The following is a 22,500-nucleotide window of genomic DNA, read 5'->3' on the forward strand; positions in this document are numbered from 1 at the left end:
CACACACACACACACACACACACCGGCTCCAGCCAATCACCGGACTCCGATCCTTCCCCTTCCTGCAGATAAAACAGGCACTGTTAATGGAGGACAAACCCAGACACTGAGAGAATCCCAGGGAAACGACGAATGAAATGAACGAAATGAAAAAGGAATAAAATCAGATGAAGCCCAAGGCTGTCACAGCTCCCCAGTGGACCACGATGCTAAGGGGCTCCCCCTTTTTACTGTAAACCCAAAGCCAGGAATGGGGCAGACCCCAGACAGCTCCCCTAATGTTTTACAGTAAATCTTCCGTATTCATTGAAAAAGATGTTGTAGTGTTTATCAGGAATCAGGGCACATACTACAATATGAAGGTCCTTACCTTGCACTAGATGAAGCTAGTCTCATCTGTTAGGATGAACAGCACCCTCATTTTAAACACTTTCCACAGAAAGCTTCAAAAATATCGATCTCCTTGCTTAGGAAGTAATAAAGGCTGACTTTCAACTGCTACAAGTTTCAGAACTTCCTCCAACAATTTAACGGAAGACGCAAAGAGGGGCGGCAGCGAAGCACAGTGGAAGAAGGGCTTGGAATCGAAAGGTTGCTGGTTCAATTCCCCGCTGGGGCACTGCTGCTGTACGCTCGGGCAAGTACTTAACCCAAATTGCCTCAGTAAATATCAAGCTGTATAAATGGATAACATGTAACAACGGCAACCTCTGTATGAGGGCATCTGCTAAATGACAATAATGTAAATGCAATATAAAAGAGAGCTGGAACTGTGAGCGGGGGGTTTTGCGCAGGGATATGGTCCTGGTGTGAGCAGCCATGGTGAACTGGGCTATCTGAGTCCAAATTCTGGGGGAGGATCTTCATCTGGGCCAGCTGCAGACCACAGCATGGCTACACTACAGAGGGGATGGAGCACTGTCTTTAAGAGGTCTGCTAATCACAAACAGCTTGTGATTGCATTCTGCTCCAACGTGCCATTTATTTGAGCTTTGCCACCAGGAACAATCAGTGAGAATGGGAGGGAGAGTACATCACAGCAGGAAGACACAACACAAATCAGACACTAACACACAACCGACTCTCCAGCTGCGATGCCTAACAAAGCAACCTCCAAACAGGCTCGGGTCACCTGGGGTTAAACCCGCACAGGGTGTCACACATGTCCCCCCGTCTAAGCCCTGACAAGCCAGGTGAGATGTGTTTACCTGGATAAGGCTGGCGGCTGGATTTCTCCTCTTCTCAAAGTGCTTCTGTCTGTGCTGCTCCTGGACCTTCAGTGCGAACCCTGATCCCAGAATTCCCTGCAGGTCACATGACATGATTATTTTTTTTTCCCCAAACATCCTAACTGTACTGTGTCTGCCACCATTGCAAAAGATCAACTTTTAGGGCTGGTCAGTATTTCCTGAATTAAGTGTAGATTAGCTTTTCTGTTCATGGGCACAACAACTTTGCCCCAGCAGGGATCTGAACTTGAAGCCTAGTTTTGCCATCAGTTACAACCATTATAAATATTGCTGTTTTGCCTGCCGTCTATCCAAGTCTGAATAGACACAGACAGAACACACACACAGCGCACACACACAGCGCACACCAGCCAACATTTTTACTTTATTGTCCTGATGATCCTGCATAAAATAATTCAAAAGTGACCCCACAGTAGCTTCTTCACTGTCAGATTCTGTTGTGTTTAGCTTCAAAAACTCTGCATTCAGACACTGGCTTGTTCTGAGTTCAGTTACACTTCAGAGGACCAATCACTCTGCGTGGTCAGGTTGATCTCACTCCCTACCCCCTTGGTCACAGATAACTGACCCAGGATCAGTAGGAACAGGGGAGCAGAGCGTGCAGGTGCGGTTTGGAATTCAGGTGACACTGCAGCTTTATGAGCACTCCCAGGGTGCAGGCCCAGAGACACATCAATAATCTCCCCAGAAAGGTTCAGAATTAAAGTGTATCAGCTTGCACGGTTCATAAAAAGCTAATCGTAACAATTTCAGGAGAATGCACAAAGCAAAGCTTGTATGGCCAAGCTATAAATCTTCAACAGCGAGCTTATCCTGCAGTTTAAGCGAGGAGAGGGCCTGTGTTTCTTAAAATAACATCACCGAAGTGGAAATGGCGATTATTCCTCGGCTGGAAAGATGTCTGAGGTAGGAACGCTGTGTTCCATGACATCTTGGTGTAAAACGTCAGAAAATTAAGAGGAGGCATTTCTGAGAGAGGCAGCGGAAGCCACCTCAGATTCTGACACAGGATGGCCAGAATGCAAAGACAAAGCTGCAGAAACTGTTGTCTTCACAGGAGGCTCTTTTTAAGAGAGCAGATGCCATGGAGGGAAGAAGACTGATGATTCTTGCAGTTTAAGACAAAATACTAATACAAATGACACATTTAAGATGCATCAAATTTGAGAAGAAGAGCAACACAGGCGTGAAATGCAATTTCCTACATTAGCATGAATGCCACCTTTCATCCTGTCCTGATGGTCCTGTCCTACGGCGGTATTTTTTTCCTCAGTGTCTCGCCACTGATTATTTCTCAGATGATTGATTATGTAACGGTGCTCTTTTGTGTTAACAGTGTCTCTCTGAATGCCTGGATCACTCTGGGCTGAAGGGTTTCTGATGTAAAGTATGCATTTGCAGGTATGTGCAGGTGTTTACAGGTGTGGATGGATGGAGCTTGGATCACTCTAGGCCGAGGTGTGTCTGTTGTACTGTACACATTTGCAGGTGTTTGCAGTCGTCTGCAGGCATGTGCAAGCATTTGCAGGTGTTTGCAGATAGGTGCGGGTGTTTGCAGGTGTCTGCAGGCGTCTGCAGGTGTGGGTGGACGCGGGACACTCACCGCCGGCAGGGCGAAGAACGATATGCCCAGCAGGGCGAACCCGGCAGAGAGCAGGCGACCCGTCCAGGTTTGGGGCGTCTTGTCGCCGTACCCGATCGTGGTGAGGGTGATCTGGACACACGGGAGGAGAGGGGGCACACAAGGTTTGACAGCTGAAAATGGCCCCGTGTGGCACTGCTGAACCCGGTCTCTCTGCCCCTCCCACAGGGCCAAAGGTCAGATCGGGGCAGAAAAAGAGAAGCCATGTTAGATGACCCCCGTTAAGGCTCTGTCCTGGTGCGCAATGTGACACTATGCTGCTCTGACAGATGAAATGGCAAAGGCAAAGACCACACACACATTTTGGACGGAATCAAGCCGACCGCTAGCCCAATGCACTTTGCAAATAAGCTCTTCCGTCTCCAGCGGTGGTTAGGAGAGCGTTTCCCTTGCCAAAGCCGGCTCCGCAGGATAATCAGAGCCAACAGAACTCACACTACGCAGTGCCTGTTTGACCCCTCAGCACAAGGTAAAATCTGCTCTGCTCAATTAAAACTCTATAAATAGCTGTAACCAAAAGGTTGCCTTGCCGCAGTGGCACAACTGTGCAGTCATTAGATTAATTCTCTTTGACTTAGAAAAAAAAAGGTGAGGTGATCAGGTGCCTGAAAAAAAAAAAACAAGACTCTCTCTCGTCCCTTCCCTCACTAATAAAGGAGAGGTTCACATTCTTTCAGGCGGGGAGAGATGCTTAAACAGAGACAGAGCCAAAGTCAATTTTATGGCTGCGGTGAGCGTGAGTGATCCGTCAGATTAGGATGACGAGATGGCCTTTAAATGCAGTTTCCTGGCACAGGGGTGCTCTGCGGAGGCCTCTCTCAAATCCATTTCATTACAGGTGCTGTTCCTCTGGTGCTGCCACTGCCACGCTGTCCCGACCGAGGCGGGGGGGGGCCTCTGGCAGGGACAGCCGGGCAGCTCTGAGGTGATCTTTCACACCACAGCTCCCGCTTCCGCTTGACTGACCCAGAAACGCTATCAGCTGACCTTTAACGGTTTCCACTCAGATATCTAATGGCTCTGCCTTGGTTGGCGGAAACAGAAAATTACAATTATTGATTTATTCATTTTGCTCAGTTGGCCCCCGTGACCAATCATCCCCTTTTTTTCTAGCCTTTAAGGCAGACAGTCCCCGGTAGTTATTCTCTCTGTGGTATTTGCCCATTTAGCCTAGCAACGGCATGAGGAAAACAATTCCATAATTCGTCATTCCGTGTCACTCTGATTACGGCGTCTGATAGCGGTTCCTGTCTTAATGATGACAAACAGATAAGCGTCTCCATTCAGTCCGGTGTAACAGGGAAGAGCCGTTCTCTTTGACACCAACACCAGCGACATCAGTGACAGAAGACCTGCTCGTTACATGATGACACAGTACCTACTTCGCCTTTATCCAAACAATCAGCCTATTTGGATTTATTAAAGGAAGCAGTCACGTAAGGCCATGTGTCCCGACGTTTAAGAAAATGCAGTTAGGTTTACTTCCAGTGTGAACGTGTAACCAGGGCTTGTAACCAGAAGGTTGCCAGCTTGAATCCCTGCTGGGGCACTGCTGTTGTACCCTTGGGCAAGATACTTTACCCAGAAATGCCTCAGTGCATATCCAGTTGTATAAATGGATAACAGCTGTACAAATGGCCATGTAGAACTGTAACCTATGTAAGTCGCTCTTGACAAGAGCATCTGTCTTGGTCAGATGGTAGCTGTCCATTTCAGCTGTCTAGTTATACATAGTGCCTTGACAGCTACTTAGAAAAACATGTCCGTATTCTATTCCAGAAGTATTGCACAACCCGGAATAAGACAGTGAGTGGTTGCTGAATGCATGGAAGAGCAATCTGTTCACTTTGTAAAGCTCCCCAATATCAGTGACCACCAATCTCAGTGCATAAGTGGGCCATGGTGTGTGTACCAGGACAGCAATGATTTGCAAATGACAGACAGTCATATAACTGTCTTACTGAAAGCTCTCCTTTTTAACTGCTTTTTTGTTCAGTACATTACATACATTGGAATTTAGCAGACACTCTTATCCAGAGTGATTTACATACATGCTACAATTTTACATGTTATCCACTCATGCAGCTGAATATTTACTGAGGCATTTATGGGTTAAGCACCTTGCCCTTTTGGCTACTAGCCCTGCTCTTGACCACTGTGCCACACTGCATTATATCACATTGTCTGTTCGCTAAGAAGATGCCCTTCTCCACGGTGACTTGCCATCGGACCATGTCAGTCACACTGATGGATGTTTACTGAAATACTTCAGGTAAGGCACTGTGCTCAAAAGCATCTGGGAATTGAACCGGCAACCTTTGGGTTACAGGAACTGCTCCAAATTCAAATCCAACACATTTTCGTTTGGCTGTGCCCATGGATTCATGTGATTCAGTTTTGGAGACAATAAAAAGTAATCTCTGCAGATATCCTTTAGAAATATCTTTTCTTCTTGGAAAAGCACAGATAATTCCCCAGTCTGGGAAAGACAGCTGCTGTCAATCAAAAGGAGAAGAAGGTGTGGTTTAAATGCTGACCCACAAACACTGCATGCAGAGTTATTCCTAATTGTGGAGGGTCAAAAAAAACAGGTGGTATATTGACATGGCTCAGCAGGCCAATCGAAAAAAAGTACAACTGACGTTTTCACACAGGCCTGAGAACAATATCTGCCTCCTTTGTGATATGTGTGAAGTATGTATATATATGTATGCATGTACACATTCATGCACACACACACACACACACACACACACACACACACACACACACACACACACACACGTGCATATATACATACACAGACAGGCACACACGCACGAACACACAGACACACACACACACACACACACACACACACACAACCTGTATGGCCTGCCAAACTCTAACCAGGGAATGGAAAGTAGGTACTGTAGTTACTGCAAAAAAGACTCCCAATAAGTTATTGTTATCACTCCATCCTTTCACATGAAAGGTAACCATGGGAAACTAAAGACCCTAGCTGACAGAAGAAGGAATCAAAGATAGAGAAGAGAAAAGGAGAGGGAGAGAGAGAAGGAGCAAGTAAGAGAAAAGAAAAACCAACAGAAAGAGACTTAAAGGTTGAACGTGATTGAGACAGATACAGAATAATGGACGGATATATAAGAGCGAGATATTGAAGAGCGGTGGAATGACAGTGACTCTTGAACTGCGGAGGACGGGTTTGTTTTTATGTTTCCCGGAAGAATGAATCAAGCACAGACTGTACAGCTCTGCATATGATGCGTGGAAAAAAATGAATAACGATAATGCAACGCTGCATCCCTGTCCAAATGTTTGGCTGTGTAAAAGTAAATAAACACGAGCCTGCCAGATCTCCGAGTGTTATCTGAGGACCCATGTCATTTGGGGAGAGGTGCATTCCGGTCCGGGGAGACTCACCGTGCCCCACCACAAGGCGTCGGCGTACGTGGCGAAGTCTTTGTTGAACTCCTTCTCCACAAGGTAGACCAGGAAAGAGGAGAAAATGAGAACTAGGAATCCAATGTACCAGGCGGTGACCAGCTCCTGAAAGCCCGGGACACAGAGTGAGAGCATGGAATTACTGTCATGGCAACTGCAATTACAATGATCATAACAATAACGATCCTCGACAGAAGCAGCAAAACAAAGAGGATGGGACAGGAAGGAGCGGATCACGAGAGGGACAGAGGCGTCCAAAAGCATCATTTATGAAGCGCACGGTTGCTGGGCATGGTGTGCAGACCATAATGATATAATCTTGAGCCGCATCCCACAGTGTTTCCACTAATGGCGGCTAATTGGACAGGGAGGAAGCGTGTGGTTTGGCCGCACCACGGAGCTCTCATCACGGCCCGTCCGCAGCTCCCGAGTCACGCGAGGGTCACGGCCACCTTTGCCCGCCTGCACGCCGACGCCAGCTTCCGATTGGGCCACCTGGCCCGGCCCCTCCCTGGCCCCCAGCACAGGTACCCCTGGGAAAAAGCTCGGGAGGACTAAACTGCAAGATGATGAGGATTTAGGGTTTGTTTTCCCTGGCCCCTGGGGTCTAATCCCTGGGAGTAGAGAGGAGGATTAGTGCAGAGACAGGGACCGCGGTCACAGAGCAGGTCTGCCAGAGAGGCCCTCACACACCTACCGAGAAAACCCAGGCGGATGAGCTCTGGTCGTGAGGGAGCACAAAAAACTACTGAGATTAAGAACTAGAGCTCAGCAAGGCTTTAACCAGGGAGCAATAAAGGACGCTGGACCCCAAACTCAACTCTCTGACCTTAACACTGGGGCATCACTACATTACATTACTGTCACTTGGCAGTAGCTCTTTTCCAGAGTGACTTACACAGGCTACATTTTAACATGTTATCCATTTATACAGCTAAATATTCACTAAGGCAATTCTGGGTTTAGTACCTTGCAAAGGGTAAAACAGCCAAGTGTCATAAGAGAGAAGAGAACCTGCAACCATTTGGTTACAAGCCCTGCTCCTTACCGCTACACCACAATGCTGCAGCACTGGGGTAACTTCTGCAAGCATGGTGATGCTAGCATGGAGTAGGAGACACAACCTGCTTTAGCATACGGGGCCCACATTATCGACCACTGGATATTATCATTAGAGACAAGACCGGAGGACAGAGCGCAGTGGTACACCTGCTACTTGTATTACATGTGTTACTTGCTGTTTATTTCATGTGTATTATCGCAATGTGTTTTGGATTCTGTGATCTAGTGACTGTGATGTATGATGTGTGTGTATACTTGGCTTCCCTTAGATTCTAGGCTGTCTAGTCAGGTTAGCACATGTTAACATGTGGTAGTGATCGAATAGTGTTGTCCTCACACTCACTGGTCTGGGAGTGCTGTTAGCCTGGTCTGACACTGATGTTCATTCAACCTGAATGGACACTTTTCTGTTCTATTGTGCTGGCAGTCACTCTGAATAAGAGTGTCTGTTAAATGACTAATATAATGCAGTGTAAAGTAATGTAATGTAATGTAATGTACTGTAATGCAATGTAACAATGTAATGTAATGTAATGTACTGTAATGCAATGTAACAATGTAATGTAATGTAATGTAATGCAATGTAATGTAATGTAATGTGATGTAATGTGCTGTAATGTAGCGCGGTGCTAGCGAGCGGTGTCGGCGTGCTGCCGTACCTTGCTGTGTGCATACACCACCGATCCCAGCAGCTTCCAGGTGCCGCCGCGCCGGTCCATACGCACCATACGCAGGATCTGCAGAAACCGCAGGCTGCGCAGGGCCGACGTGGCGAAGATGTTGCCCTGGCTGCCCACTGAAACCACGGCAACCGAGGCAATGAGGACGATGATATCTGCGGGAGAGATGGGAGGGGGGATGGGGGAGGGGGGGGTGTGGTTAGACACTGTGGCACAGGGGTCAGCGTGTTGCACTCACACTCAGCGGCTGTGAGCTCGGGGCAGGTAAAATCTCCACCTTGACAGAGCCGTCAATGGTATCTCTACAGCCAGGGAGTAAGCTAGCCAGCTCAAATCAGCACCTCACTGACAAACCACTCCCACCCTCATCCTCTCATGTTTCGAATACTGTAACACACTGAAAAGACATCTCAATTTGCCCTTTTGGCGAAGGTATAAAGATCGCACTAATCAAACACAGAGCAGAGCAATTAACTTTATTAATACAGGATGGGGCCTTTTATTTCTGATACGGGCTTTCATCTCTGAAAAGACATGGCTCACCGCAGGACGCCCAATTACTGTCCCGGAGGCAGAGGGACTGGAGGAGGAGCAGCGGGGAACGCTCTCCCTCGCGGGGCTCTGAGTGACACACGGCCAAACTCCCACAGCACTGCAGGGGCCGGTGGGGGAACGCTCATGCTTCTGCACAGAGACCCCTCACTCCAGCCCTCCAACCACCCAAACACCCAACAAGCCCGGTGCTTTTCCCCAGTGCGCATTCACTCTGTCCTTCCTTCTCTTCCTCCTCGCTGTTTTTCCTCTTACCGCAGGCAAAAGTGCAACATTCATCTGATGGAAAACTGTGATACCAGGCGGGCTGCTGGTGGGAGACAGCAGAAGAGGCCTCACACTGCTTTCAGCGCTCACACTGCTTTCAGCGCTCTCCCTGCCTCCACAAAGAGGACAGGGAAAGTTCACATGGACCTGGCTCCTCTGAAAAAATAATATCAAATTCTCAAAAACTACAAACAACACGAAGCCTCTCTGTTATTCCTAGGGTAGGATGGTATCTTCTTTCTAATCGCACCGATCAAATTTCATCTCCCTTTTCATTTGGACAAGGCGAAATTCTAAACCACCGTTGTTATTTTCTTTAGGGATAAAACATACTGTGTTCTTTTGTTCCTTTACTTTGTTTTTTATTTTATTTGGTTAAAGAGAAACGCCTCGCTGCGCCCCCGCTCCACGGGGGTGCCGTAGCTGCAGTAAAATGGTTAGAGAGTCACAGCAGACGACTCCAAACCAGGAAAAACAAACACGCCTTGCCTGGAAGGACAGCTGTCCTGGCAGCGGCAGCTCAGACGCTTGGGGTGGTCTTTGGGAAAACAGGATGGCATCAGTCCTAGCGTCAGTTTGAGCTGGAGATCTGATCAGGCCTTTGAAGGGGGGGGGGCCAGTTGGCCTCTTGCATGTATTCCCTGATATGAGACTTCTGGAGAGCTGATCTGACTCTGTCTCACACTCCAAACCCAATGCAGTGTGCAAAATCAGACCCATTCAATAACCAAGAACATGCAGAAAAGATTGTTAAAAAAATAGGGTTACAGAGGACACCTGGTCAAGCACCAACGGGTAATTTTGCAAAGGGTGTTTTTTTTTTACATGCAATAATCTGTACAACAAAATGTAGTCTTTATGGCTGCTGACCTTGAGAGGAATGGGCATATAGCTTTCATCCAGAGTCATTTTCGGCATGCTGCGCTTTTGTAAAATGGACAATTTCTTAATCGCCTCTTCAGACCTTCAACATCCAGAGCGTGGTTTTTATGGTTCATTCACCTGGTCTCAGCATACATAAATTGCTCACTTTACTGTCTAATAGTGTCTAAATGATCTGCAGAGCTGGTTATTTATCTTGGTCGTCTATGGCTGAAATCACTGACAAAAATGTTATTGGTGAATACGCTGCATTAAAAAGAATTACTGCACATGGAACAGTTTCCACAGGTCATTGTCGCCAGCAGCTGCAGATGCACTGTTCCTGTGAGTCTCAATGGGCAGACATAAGCAGGGTAGGTAGTGTTCAACATCGTTAATATTACACAAGCCAGTGCGGAGGTGTGACAGAGGGCAGGTAACTACTACACGAACACCACCAGCGTTGGAGTCTGAGAGTAAGTATGACATCGTTAAAGTGACAGGCAGCGCAACGCTTGTGACAGAGCGTGACAGTGAGTGTTACGCCGAGAGTGTAAGAAAGAGAGCGTGACAGTAGGTGCAGCGCTGGACGTGCTCGGCTGATCCCAGGCCAGCTCTGGGGCTCTCCCTCGGCCTCGGCCTGCAGACACGGGGACAGATGTTCGCTCTGGCGAGGCGTCAGCCCTCAGAATGAAATCGGCCAGTAAATTTGTACAGTGTTCGCCGCTGCGGTTTGCTGCTGCCGGTTTGCCCGGCTCTCTGCAGCCCGAGCGAAGCAGCCATGGGCTTCCTCTCTTTCTCTCTCTCTCTTTCTCTCGCTCTCCGCATAAATCACCCTCCTCCCGGGCTTGGCGAGGCGTGCGCACGCTCACCCAGCTCTGTAAACACAGCGTAGGCGTCCGGCCATTGCCAAAACCACAAAACCAAACCTCGCTTTCCAAAACCTGGGGAAAAAAAAAAAAACAATCATGCACTTAGGCATGGCGACCGACTTGCTGCTGCTGTTTAAAAGAGACAGCGAATGAAAAACAAATCAGACAAGCATGTTTTTGCCATTAACAGCATTATTGCATTTATGGAAAAAACAGCATAACAGAAAGCAATAACTGCACAGAGGCAAGAGCTGTCTGGGATTTGAGGGTGCGCTGACAAACATCTCACTGCTGTGGGGGTGTCGTCCCGGGTGACGGAGGGAGAAATGCTGGCGTTCCTGCTGCTGTTGCAGGACTTGCGGCATCTAATGCCTAGGGGCACTCAGGACCAGGCGGGGCTGGGTGTGTGTGGGGGGGGGGGGTGTGCTCTCCTCTCAGCAAGTTTATTTAATGCTCATGTTTAAGGATCTAATCTCTAAGTGCACATACATTTCACACTTCTGTTTTACCTGAGGTGGAGCCCCAGGCCCAGATTATCGTACTGCTGGCAGAAGTGGATATAGCTTTATTTATAGCAAAAAAAGGAAGGGACAGAAGGGACCTGGATTTGAGAGAGAATTGAATTATCGCATACCTGAGAGAAAGGGAAATTACATTCCAATAGGCACAATAGCCCAGTGTCTTTTAAAGGTCTACCCCAGTGTCAAGCCTGGGAACATGAAAAGGATCATCATTAATTATGGAAGCCAGCTGTTCCGTTAAGTTAAAATCCTTGAGGGCTGAAGGGTATTCAGGTATGTATTCCTAATGATTTTTAAATTACTTTGCTGAACAAATCACCTGCTCAGTTACTCAAATGAAACTGCTTCCAGTCTTCCATCATTTATGATTCAGTGTTGCTGGGGACACCTGATGGATCGCCAGATTGCTTTAATGGCCGGAGTGTACGGTCCACTGCTTTCCAACTCATCCACACTTCTGATCAATTCCACGTCATCTGCAGCTCACACGTTTGATTCACACACAAACTCCAGGGTGTCTGACTCTAAATCCACGCCTGGTCTCCCCCTGAGGGGCTGGGATGAGAAATCATGTATACATCAGGTGTGAGCTGAGAATAGCTGTGGCCCCAATGCAATGTGGACATGTTTCCCTCACGCACATATACATACACAGACACACACACAGACACACACACATACACAAGCACACACATACACACACACACACACACACACACACACACACACACAGACACACAGACACACACACACACAAACACACAAACAAACACACACACACACACACACACACACACACACACACACACAGTGTTCCTGACTGACCCAGAACAGAACACCGATAAAAGAACAGAAAACCCCTTTTCCCATCACCCATCAGCCCCTACATCGATCGATCCTGTTACAATGACCCTCTCCACACCCCGCTCGGTGGCGGACGGTCCCCGGGATTCCTGCTTCTTCCTGCATCTCAGCCATGAGGAGGAAACAAACAAACAAGCCTCCAGCCACTGGAACACTGCAGCTGCCTCTGCTTTAACGACATCCGCGCATTCCCTCTCAGAGCTAAAAGTGCCATCGTACCAGAGAGTGGCAGAGTCCTCTGTCAAGTGTCTGCACACTGCCACTACGCTCCTACGCACTGCCACTGTGCGCGCACCTACGCACCGCCGTACCCCTACTCCACAGTGGCAACTTTAATATGAGTAAAACGCCGTTTAACATCCATCATGGGATTACCACTTATGCAAACATCCCTGCACCATCCATGCACGGGACTTCATGCAAGGCCAGAGGTCGTTATGACAACAGTCTCCCTACTACACAGTGGTAACAGCTGAAACAGAGCAATGCTTTAGGGTCCTATAGGGTCTGGTAAGCAGCTTTAGGTTGGTGGGATTATGAAGAGATTACTAAATAAACAATATGCTCCAAGGACACAAATTAACCTTCAAATATATGAAAAAGGAAAGAAATGAACAGGCCTTACCTGAACCTACTTTAATCTGTTTGTGTGTTTTGTTGAGCAAAACATCTTTATGCATTTATTTATGGGGCCTTTTTGATACAATGCCTCCTATACTTATTTAAGTCTGACTACATATGAACGTGCTATAAAAGATGTACATGCCGAAAACATTCTAAATTTTTTATATATGTAGTTCTTTTATCTTAATAGTTGCATAGTTACATTAGTTGCATATTTTAGTTATATTTTAGTTCGCCGCATATTTTATGTTATCTTTAAAACATTTCATTCCATTATTGCCATTTAGCAGACACTCTTATCCAGAGTGACTTACATCAATTACAGGTTTTTACAATATTATCCATTTATACAGCTTGATATGTACTGAGGCTGTGATGGGTTAAGTACAGGGTACAGCAGCAATCCCCCCCTGGGGAATCGAACCAGCAACCTTTCAGTTACAACTGCTCCTTACCACCGTGCTACCCTGCTGCCCACGCTGTAAAATGTATCTTTGAAACTAAATCTGAAAAAGCATGTCGACATCATCGCTTGGCTTACTGGGAGTCTAATGGAAGCTTGTGGGACTACACAGCGTCATCCAAAGGCTCCCTGTTTCCCTGTGGTGTATAAGGAGGCAACACAGAGAGGACTCATATGCAGCAGGTATTATCATGGTTAAGGTCAGGGAGCTCTGTGAGGACTGCAGGTAAAAGGTCATTGACCTCCGCAAGTTGGGAGACGGCTATGAGGGAATTCATAAAAAGATGAATCTGCTGCTTCCCATTCTCATGCTTATTATTCAGAAATATGAGTCTACTGGAACAGTGGCAACCCTGACAGAAGGATGATGCATCATTCCATCAAGGGCTGTCAGCAAGGATCAGGGGTGGGGGGTGGAAGTGGGGGGGGACCTCAATCCAATCAATCATTTGCGGTACAAATTCAATAAAGCAAAGGAAACCCAAACCCAAAAGATCGAAAGGACCTAGAGCAATTCTGCCCAAGGGACTGGTCAAAAATCACACTCAGAAGTGCTGGAGCCTCATGAAACCCTACAGGAAGCATCCTGCTAGTGTCGGCCGTGCCAGAGAAGGAATTACTAAACACTAATTACAGGGGTGTGAATGAATGCGGCCCTTATGCTTTCTGTCACAAAATAAGATGCATTGTATAGCAATATAGCTTTGCTCTGTGCAATACTATTAAGAATAAAATAAAACCTAAAACCTTTTAAACACTTTCCAAGAAGAAAAAAAAGTGCAATATGTTTTTGTTTTCTTTTATAGTTTGTTTTTGTTCTGATATGGACAGGAGTATTAATAAACAAAAGAGCGAACTCTGGAACAAATGATTGAATCTCATAATATCATTGTAATTTCACTTTGCTGTGGGCTGACTGTCTCTCTGTGCAATAAGCAATAAGCCTACATTATACAGCAGGCCTTTCCATCAAGAGACTCTGACTCCACTCCACATTCTGATCAGGAGAAATGGCCAGGCCTCCAGTCGCTGAGGGGATAAAAGATCTAAAATCTAATCTCACTTTTACAGAAAAGCCTTGAGAAAAAGAAAAATACTGAGACTCATGTCTCCTGCAGGTAATTTAAATAATAACAAAAACAATAGTAAGATAAATTGTACAAAAAAGTACTAAGTGCATGAAAAATCATATGTCTTAAAAAAATACATATATCAAAGTAGATCTTTGAATCTTCAAAAGAATTGAATTGCTCAGTGTAATTAACAGCATAGTGATACTGTGATGTGCTTGCAGCTAATTAGAGCTTGTTTCACAATGAACAGAGACTCATTTTCCTGGGCTAGGCATCAGCCTTGGGAATGGGCATTGGCCTTGTGAGGGTGGGACTGTGGTGTTAATCCATCCTCATTATCACCCTGCACAAGCTGCACCCTCACTGGGCCGCCTGGGTGAGGGAGACATTGGAGAACACAGCGATTACGACCAATCAAAGAGCAGGAGACTCTCTGTCACTGCGCAGCTGTGTGGCCAAAGTCTGCAATGTGCTGCTGCATAACAGTTATAGCATGTATGCAGTTTTCTTTGAGTCTTGCCGCTGTTTGTGCATACCTTTGCAGTAAGAGGCCTGGGTATGATTTCCTCACATGTGCAGAATCTGATTTAGTGACACCCATCACCTGAGATTAGACCCGAGAGCTACCTCACTGCAGTATAGGGACCAAGACAACCAATCAGAGCCCTGCGTCACACGCGCTGTCCTCACCTATGACACAGAAGGGCTTCCTGGCGAATCGCAGCCGGCCCTGCCATCCTCGGTAGCGGCAGCAGCAGCCCGCAGACCAGATGCGGATGATGTACTCCAACCCGAACACCACGATCATCACAAACTCCTGCAGGAAACAGGAAGAGGAGGGCACAAGAAACAGGAAGCACAACAAAACGGTCAACAAATCACACTAGCCATTTCATCTGAATTGCTTTTTTTCAAGGCAGTGTCCTGTAGCCTCTTCTGGTGCTGTATGATAAGGACTGTGTTCATTTTAAATCCATATTCATCCATATTCGTAACTGGAAATGGAAAAAAAAAACATTTACTTCATAGTTTTACAGCAGTAAAATTAATGTGCATGCAAAGCGATCAGAGTGGATATATACATATTTCTGTGTTATACATATCATGTGCAACACTAGTCCAAAACTGCCCAAAGCTGTGCTGAGAAAATAATGAAAAATTAATATTCAAAGTGCAGTGCCATGTGTATAGTTTCATGATAATTCTCCTGCTTTGCTAAAATAAAACACAATTTTCTCACAGTTATGATAAAAATGATCTCCTCGTCTGGTATCACAATTAATTACCAATCTAGTACGTGTTACATTAATTTACGCACTCTGGCAGTACTATCATAGGTCTTGGTTACAAAGCATTAGTAATACATTAAGAAAGCATTGACTGTGATCACATTAACTTCTACATGACTCCTACTTACCTTTCCACATATGATGCTCTCAGAAGAAACATTTATGAGCCACTGATCATACAGCAGTCATGTAGCTTTTACTAAAGGAATTACTTTCGATTTATGATTCCAGTGAATGGTCAATTAATAAGTATTATCAATCTCTAAGTGACCCATTGCCAGGGATTTTACACTGAGAGCCAATACAATTAGTCCTTCCCAAGGAAATCTTTGAGAGCACATGTTTTTGTATGAATCCATTGACACAACACGCATATGCACACACACACACACACACGCCTGTGTGTGCTCACTAAGCAAATAACACAATAACATAGCCTTCAATTACAGACCAAGGAAAGCAATAGTGGTTCTGTTACATAACACAAAGCGCAGAACCTGTAATTTACAGATATTCATGAAAACCAGCTGAGGCAATTAATTTCAAGAATGCTTTACACTCTCAATGCGGCGAACATTATTATTTACTGCAAAACCAACAGGATTTAAACCACTTCCTAAAAGCAGTAAATTTAATCTCCCTCACAGTGTTTCATGTTGGGTGGAGACTTGCTGATGAAACTGTAATTACAGCAATAGCTGTTAAAGCGATTCTCCCATTCCCACTATGTGGCAAACACTAATTTTCCCTCCCTCCCCAGGGTGACAATATTGCTGAAAAAAATTCTGAGAAACCCCTCCACCCCCCGCCGTGGCTCCCCCAACGCTAAACTGCAAAAACAAAAACAACAGCTGCGTAATAAAACGTATTAAATCACACAGCTGTCATATTATGGAAATGCTTTTGAGATTGAGGGCATTAAAGAAGGTCGCCATCACCCCAGACCGAAACGAAGTTAGCGGAGATAAGACGGTCGAGCGGAAAACGGCATTCTGCACAAATCTTTTCTCTGCCTCTACGCTGTCCTTTTGATAATGTGCTTTTTGACTTATGAGGAAAGCTAACCATTAACATCTGAGTATGCACTTTTAAAGCCACTACTCCTCTACCCAATTTGCAACAAACAGCAGGGAGGTAATTACATGACCTAGTTAACATAATTAACAGGGTCTTTATTAATCACTGCCATGCAAAGGTCCTCTAATTTCACTCTGAGTTCAGCCCCAATTGAATTCACATTGGCTGCTTCTTCCAGATTGCAGCCTCTGACAAAGCGACAGCTTTGGCTGACAGTGCTTTTTTGTGGAGGAGAAATGAACTTGTATCCTGCATATCGCTGCCATTCCCACTGTGCCGTGCGCATTTATCCTTTGGTTCCACAAAGTCAGCATTCTCTGCGCTACCCGCCCGCAGGCCTGAGAGAGCACTGTAATGCCGCTTCAGGGCAGATGCATGATGGGTAGGGTACCTGCTCAGTGCCGGTGACATGAGTGAGGAATGCGTGTCAGAGATCTGTGGCAGGTGTCTAGTTAGTGGCGCTGGGAGAATAAAGTGTCCGTTCAATTTAATTCGTGCTTTGTCCTTAACCCTAACAGATTTAGGCAATCGTTAGACAATAGTGCAAATTTAATGTTTGCAGAAATCACTGAAAAATGTTGTGTATGAAATAAAAAGAAAAACACTACTGAAACAGATACTCAGAGATACAGTACTTCATATTCAACATTCCATATTCACCTCAAATTTGTTTCCTCTTACTCCAAGCCTTTAAACAAGAGCACACGATACACTGTTCCTGGTATTATTAATAAATACCAAGAGATAAGGAAGATTCATAACCCTGACGGTAAGAGAATTGAGAGCACTCAATGCACTAGTCTGATGATAATAAATAAAAGTAGAGTGGAATAAATTGTTTTTCAATAGTACTTACTGTCTTAAGATAGCTAGCAACCTTATGCTTTACCTTGTGTTTTCGTTGCTTTATGGAAATTATGAGTAGATATTTCCCGATTTCAGTCACCACTCAATGCAGATAACTGGCTTTAACATTTGCAGATGGCAATAACTCATGACATATTGGGGTATACAATGCCAACTGCCTGGCATCTAACCTTTTCAGTAGCTATGACATGTAAGAGGGGCTTTTGGTTGGTGTTGACTGCAAATATACACTTGACTCCTTATATATACTTTGCATCTCTTAGCTTTTGTATCTGTGTTTAAGGCAGGTTTAGCATCACACTGACTGTTCATGGATGGACCCCATTATGTTAATGCGTGTCTTTTATTACTGACTCTTATTTTGATACGGTTACACTCTTACATCACAGTAACCCATGACCCTCTAAGGATAATAATACCTGTGTGTTTCTGCATGGAGTTTATTTTATTAGTGAGATGGAGAACAGCAGGAGGCAGTGCTAGCAGATCTCATGGCGGGTGGTTGAGGCTCTCTGTCGATCTCAACACGCATCCCTGTGCTCCTCACCACACCCTGTGCGTATGCATGCTGCGTCCTGCAGGCAGGGGTTGATGTGGCTTTGTTTGTTCTGGATGTCAGTCAGAGTGCCGCCCTGCCCTCTGCCCTCCACACGCATGTGTTCAGCCCTGATCGAGGTACAGAGGAAAGAGAGGCCTCCATGAAGCCAGGGGAACCATGTTTGCGTAGCTCATGTGCTCCTAAGGGCCCTTCTAGGGGTCGGGTTTCCCTTCGATGAGGGTGATGATGGACAGCACTGTTTTCAGCTCAGCAAGGGAACCTGTGAAAGGATGGGGGCCCTCTCATTCACCCCGCTAACAGACAAATGGCCGGGCCTCCACTATGTCAAAGGTCCAAGGCTGAGGAAGAACAGACACCTATGCAGAAGGCAGCCTTATAAGCAGGGGCTCTGATGGACTGATCTGTGTTCCAGCCATGTTGTCAGTGCTCCCGCCCCCTAGCCCTTGTGCTTTTGTTTTTTTTTTCCCTTGTGTTTCTGCCCTGCCCTGCTCTCCGCCCTGTCTCCGCCTGATTACCTGCACACCTGCATCTCATCCCCTCATCAGACTGTCCCTTTATATACCCTGTTTGTTGTGCAGTCGTAGCTAGTTCGTAGCAGTAGTTTCTCTCTGGTTCGTCCCCGCCGTTTATCGTCTTTTGCTGTTTGCCGATTTCGACCTGCCTGTTTTTGATCCGTTTTTTGCCTGCCGCTTTGTTTTGTTCACCCGATTGTGCCTGCCCGTTTACCGACCCTGCCTGTTCTGACTTTCCCGTTTCTGGATTTTCCCTTGGACTGCCTCTCTGGTTTTGACCCTGCCTGTGTACTGGTTTTTCGATCTGCCGTGTGTTATCATTAATCTGCCCGGAAACCCTCGCTCTTTTGGGTCTGCGATTGAGTCCTAGCCTGTGCTCCCTGACACATGTGTACAGACAGGTGCCTTCCAGTGGTGTCTCGTGGGCTGCAAACCTGAGGAGGTGTGTGTGTGTCATCCACAAAAGTAAAGGCAATGAATCGCGGCTGTCTGAAACATCAAAAAACAACATGTTCTTGAATGATTCCCGTAACATCTGTATAACGTAGGGTAAGAGAAAGCTGTGCATGACAGGCAGTTTCAAGAGTTTCATCTGTCCGCCATGCAAAAGGAAGCTGCAAAGACTTTGGCCTCCGTAGCACCGTAGTAATTTCCGACCTACTGGAAAACACAGTAGATTCAAAATGCTCAGCCAGAACTTCATTATTCCGGGCAATTAGTTTGACTAACTCCTTGCAGTTGGCCTTATTGTCAGAATCTCTGCCCTCATCGCACCTTCTAAGAGCCTATTCCTGTCTCACCGCTAAGGAAGACGCATCGATCAAATGTTTCAGAACTGCCCTACTTTTACTCATCGTTTTGTGATGCTCTTCTGCTTGGACATGAGTGCCTTCATCTACTGAACGCTCAGCCCGTATTCTGCCCAGTTGATTTAATCGTGCACTACCACTGACACTCTCTTTTGATTTCTCGTGCCTTTTACAAGCTCTGTCAAAATTACAGAGATCATCAAATCCTTTTCTTGACCATGTCAGGAGCTAGCAGTACATGCTGGAGACAACGCTACCAGTAAACCACACTACCTCCTTACACCAGAGGGACTGCAAAAGCCATTTTCTACACTCTGACCTTTGAATGAAATAAACAGCAAATTTTGGTTTATACTCACATGTAATGTGATTTTTTCTCTTTTTAACTAGAACATTCAAAAGTCATGTAATATTCAATCCATGATGGTCTCCACTTTCAACCATGTATGCCATTTGTTAACTGTTGTCAGTCTGCGAGCCAAAACAGGCAGCTAGCTAGTAGTAAGCGGTGTCTGCAGTTAGGTTACTTTTAATAATAAATAAATACATTTTTACAAGTCTACTTAAGTGACAGAGGTAGCTAGTATTCATCAAAAAATATGACTGGTTGTCTCGAAAACGTCTGAACTTGGGCTACTATCCATTGGTCATAATGAAGTCCCGTGTTAACGCCACTTCAGGATGGGCTCTGAACAAGTAGATATGAAGCCGGGCTTCTGGGCGGGGCTAAACTGCCATCATCATGTCGTCTTCCAATCAGAGCAAGACAAAGTATCTCATTGACTTCACCTGAAATTAATTTTTCTAATAGCTGTCAGTGGGAAGCCTGGCTTCCATGGTCCAATTTAAACTGGACATGAAGGAACTTTAAGGTGTTCAATACTTGGCGCTATTTTGTGAAATATTTCACCTCAAAAGGAAAGCCATAAATGCATGCAATGCTTCTTTAAATTTACATATTTTTAATTATGTAACAAAAAAGGGCAGAATATTAAAAAACCTTCCTATTAAGTTTTTGAGGAGGCTTGACACGGCATTCATGTAGCTAATCTAGCTCCTCTAATGCTGGCCACAGCCATCACCTTTTAAAAGGAGTTCAGAATTAATGACATGAAATTACTGCACATTCATAGTAGGTTTTGCTTTGCTACACTGCTGCCTTGGACACTAAGTTACTTAAGGACAAATCAATTGTGATTCATGCACAACAAATGTCACACATTTAGAATAATCACACGGGATTACCAAATGCAAAGCTCATAACTAATGCAGCATATCGGCCTGATGTCATTTTTTTCATTTTCAAAATACTGTTACCTTTCAAGGGAGCCGAAGACATGTGTGCTGTTGTTTTTGACATAACTACTTCTCCTACAAATGAGCAATTATGCCTCTTACCCACACTCAGGGATCAAAAATAGAAAAGGTAATTGGCAGTTCTATCCTGAAAAGTTAAAAACTGGACCAGCTCCAACAGGCTGTCTTAGACAGTCGCTGCATAAGACAGCCTCTTGATGCTGGTCCAGAGGCCAGGTGTTGCACCCTAACCCTCCTGTGCAGGAAGGCTGGAGTGCGAGCGATGTGTCATTGGTTTGTCCCTCGCGTTTCCTGCTTTGGAGGGACACTTCCTGTGGGGTCTTACCAGGATGAAGAGACAGTGGGAGGAGAGATGCTGGTGGTCAGGTATGGTGGAGAAGACGGACAGAACCAGGCAGCCAAACACCAGGATGAAGCTGCAAGACAAAAGCAAAGCACAGACCCTGAGCACAAAGCACTGAGGACAGTCACACAGCCCTCTCTTTACACGCTTGGGCCTTTGCCATTCATCATACAAAAAAAAAACTGAGTATCAAGTTCAAACCCTGGAGTCTGAACAGAACCCAACACTAACACTTTGGCAATGTAAGATATGACTCCCCAATGCATTGCTTTAAAGATTTCTCACAAAGAAAAGAAGGAATACCATCAAAACAGTGATCGACGTTGGTACTGCTTCTTTATGCCGTTGACTCAAATGCAACCAAAAGCTAATGATGCTGCTACAGCCAATTAAGCTGCCCACAAGATGGCATCAGGTCAGCTTAACGATTACATCACAGACAGAGTGGAAGACATTTAAGACACTCGGAAAAATACAACATGATGTCAGTCTCTGTTGGACACCTGCATGGCTTATGATGTTCATGGCTCCATGGCACCTGACCTCTCAGCTGTGACGGGAGTGGCAAGCTGCATGAACCTCACACACTGTGCTGTCAATCACCAGCTGGTCTCAGCCAATCAAAAGACCTGGCTCTCCAAAGCAAACGCCACGATTCGACGAACTGGTGTGCCATTCACAACTCCAGCTCCTTTAGACTCAAGAAGAACACGCATCAAGGGTAAAATGTCTGTGGAAATGGTTGGGTGGATTTCACACACAAATACAGAAATAGTTAAGAATTGAACAGAGGCTTGTGGGCAGTGCTGTGGCTGCTTTGCTCGTCTCTTATTTGGTAATTGAGCACTGCAGCTGCACAGCTGGGTGACGCAGCCCACAGTACACACGCTCTCACTCCAAGTCTCCAAACGAGGTGCGCCGCCGTTCCTGCCATTGCCAGTCAGAAACACCGCGCTCTTCCTCTCACTGAGCCCAGTCATGTTCTCTCTGATAACCCACAGTGTTAATTCCAACAAGACCCGGCGAACGCGGCACAGAGCAGTGGCGAGGAGCCCGCAACAGACAGGTACTGTTTAACAAAGGCACTGACGGTAACGAGACCCCACCAGGCCCACCACTCCAACCCCACAGCAAACGCTTCTGAGCTGCTGATATGGGAGGCAGGATGGTTTATTCTGACACAGGGACAGATGGCTGAACCCTCACCCAAAGACACACACACACACACACACACACACACACACACACAGTTAAATGCTAGCCTGGGGTACGGAGAGTCCGTGTGATTATTCATGTGCAGCTCCAGTGCTATTTTAGGCCTGGAAATAGCACTTGAATATGTTCTGTTGTTCTCCATCATCTCTGTCTTTTCTGGCCTCTCCTTCACACCCTCCTCTTTGCTGCGTGTGTGTGTGTGTGTGTGTGTGTGTGTGTGTGTGTCTGTGTGCCTGCATTTATGACAGGGGGTTAGTAAAATTGCTCTTCAGAGTAAAGTGCTAAGCCACAGACTGGAGTTGTGTTTCTCACACTAAAGAGAACCTCAGTGACTGTC

The 22,500-nt window shown here is 45.9% G+C and overlaps 1 protein-coding gene across 1 annotated transcript in view; it reads right to left on the reverse strand.

The window, feature by feature from the left end:
* kcnq5a (potassium voltage-gated channel, KQT-like subfamily, member 5a) overlaps nucleotides 1–22,500 on the reverse strand; it is a 137,772-nt gene that overhangs the window by 15,821 nt on the left and 99,451 nt on the right. Inside the window, exons 2-7 of the mRNA XM_036546506.1 lie at nucleotides 20,931–21,021; nucleotides 14,866–14,992; nucleotides 8,058–8,233; nucleotides 6,316–6,441; nucleotides 2,854–2,964; nucleotides 1,209–1,304 (exon numbers count right to left, since the gene is read on the reverse strand). Coding sequence (XP_036402399.1) covers nucleotides 1,209–1,304; nucleotides 2,854–2,964; nucleotides 6,316–6,441; nucleotides 8,058–8,233; nucleotides 14,866–14,992; nucleotides 20,931–21,021 — 727 coding nt within the window. The remainder of the gene's footprint in view (nucleotides 1–1,208; nucleotides 1,305–2,853; nucleotides 2,965–6,315; nucleotides 6,442–8,057; nucleotides 8,234–14,865; nucleotides 14,993–20,930; nucleotides 21,022–22,500) is intronic.

This window comes from Megalops cyprinoides, chromosome 15 (assembly GCF_013368585.1).
Source record: "Megalops cyprinoides isolate fMegCyp1 chromosome 15, fMegCyp1.pri, whole genome shotgun sequence".
Classification (NCBI taxonomy): domain Eukaryota; kingdom Metazoa; phylum Chordata; class Actinopteri; order Elopiformes; family Megalopidae; genus Megalops; species Megalops cyprinoides.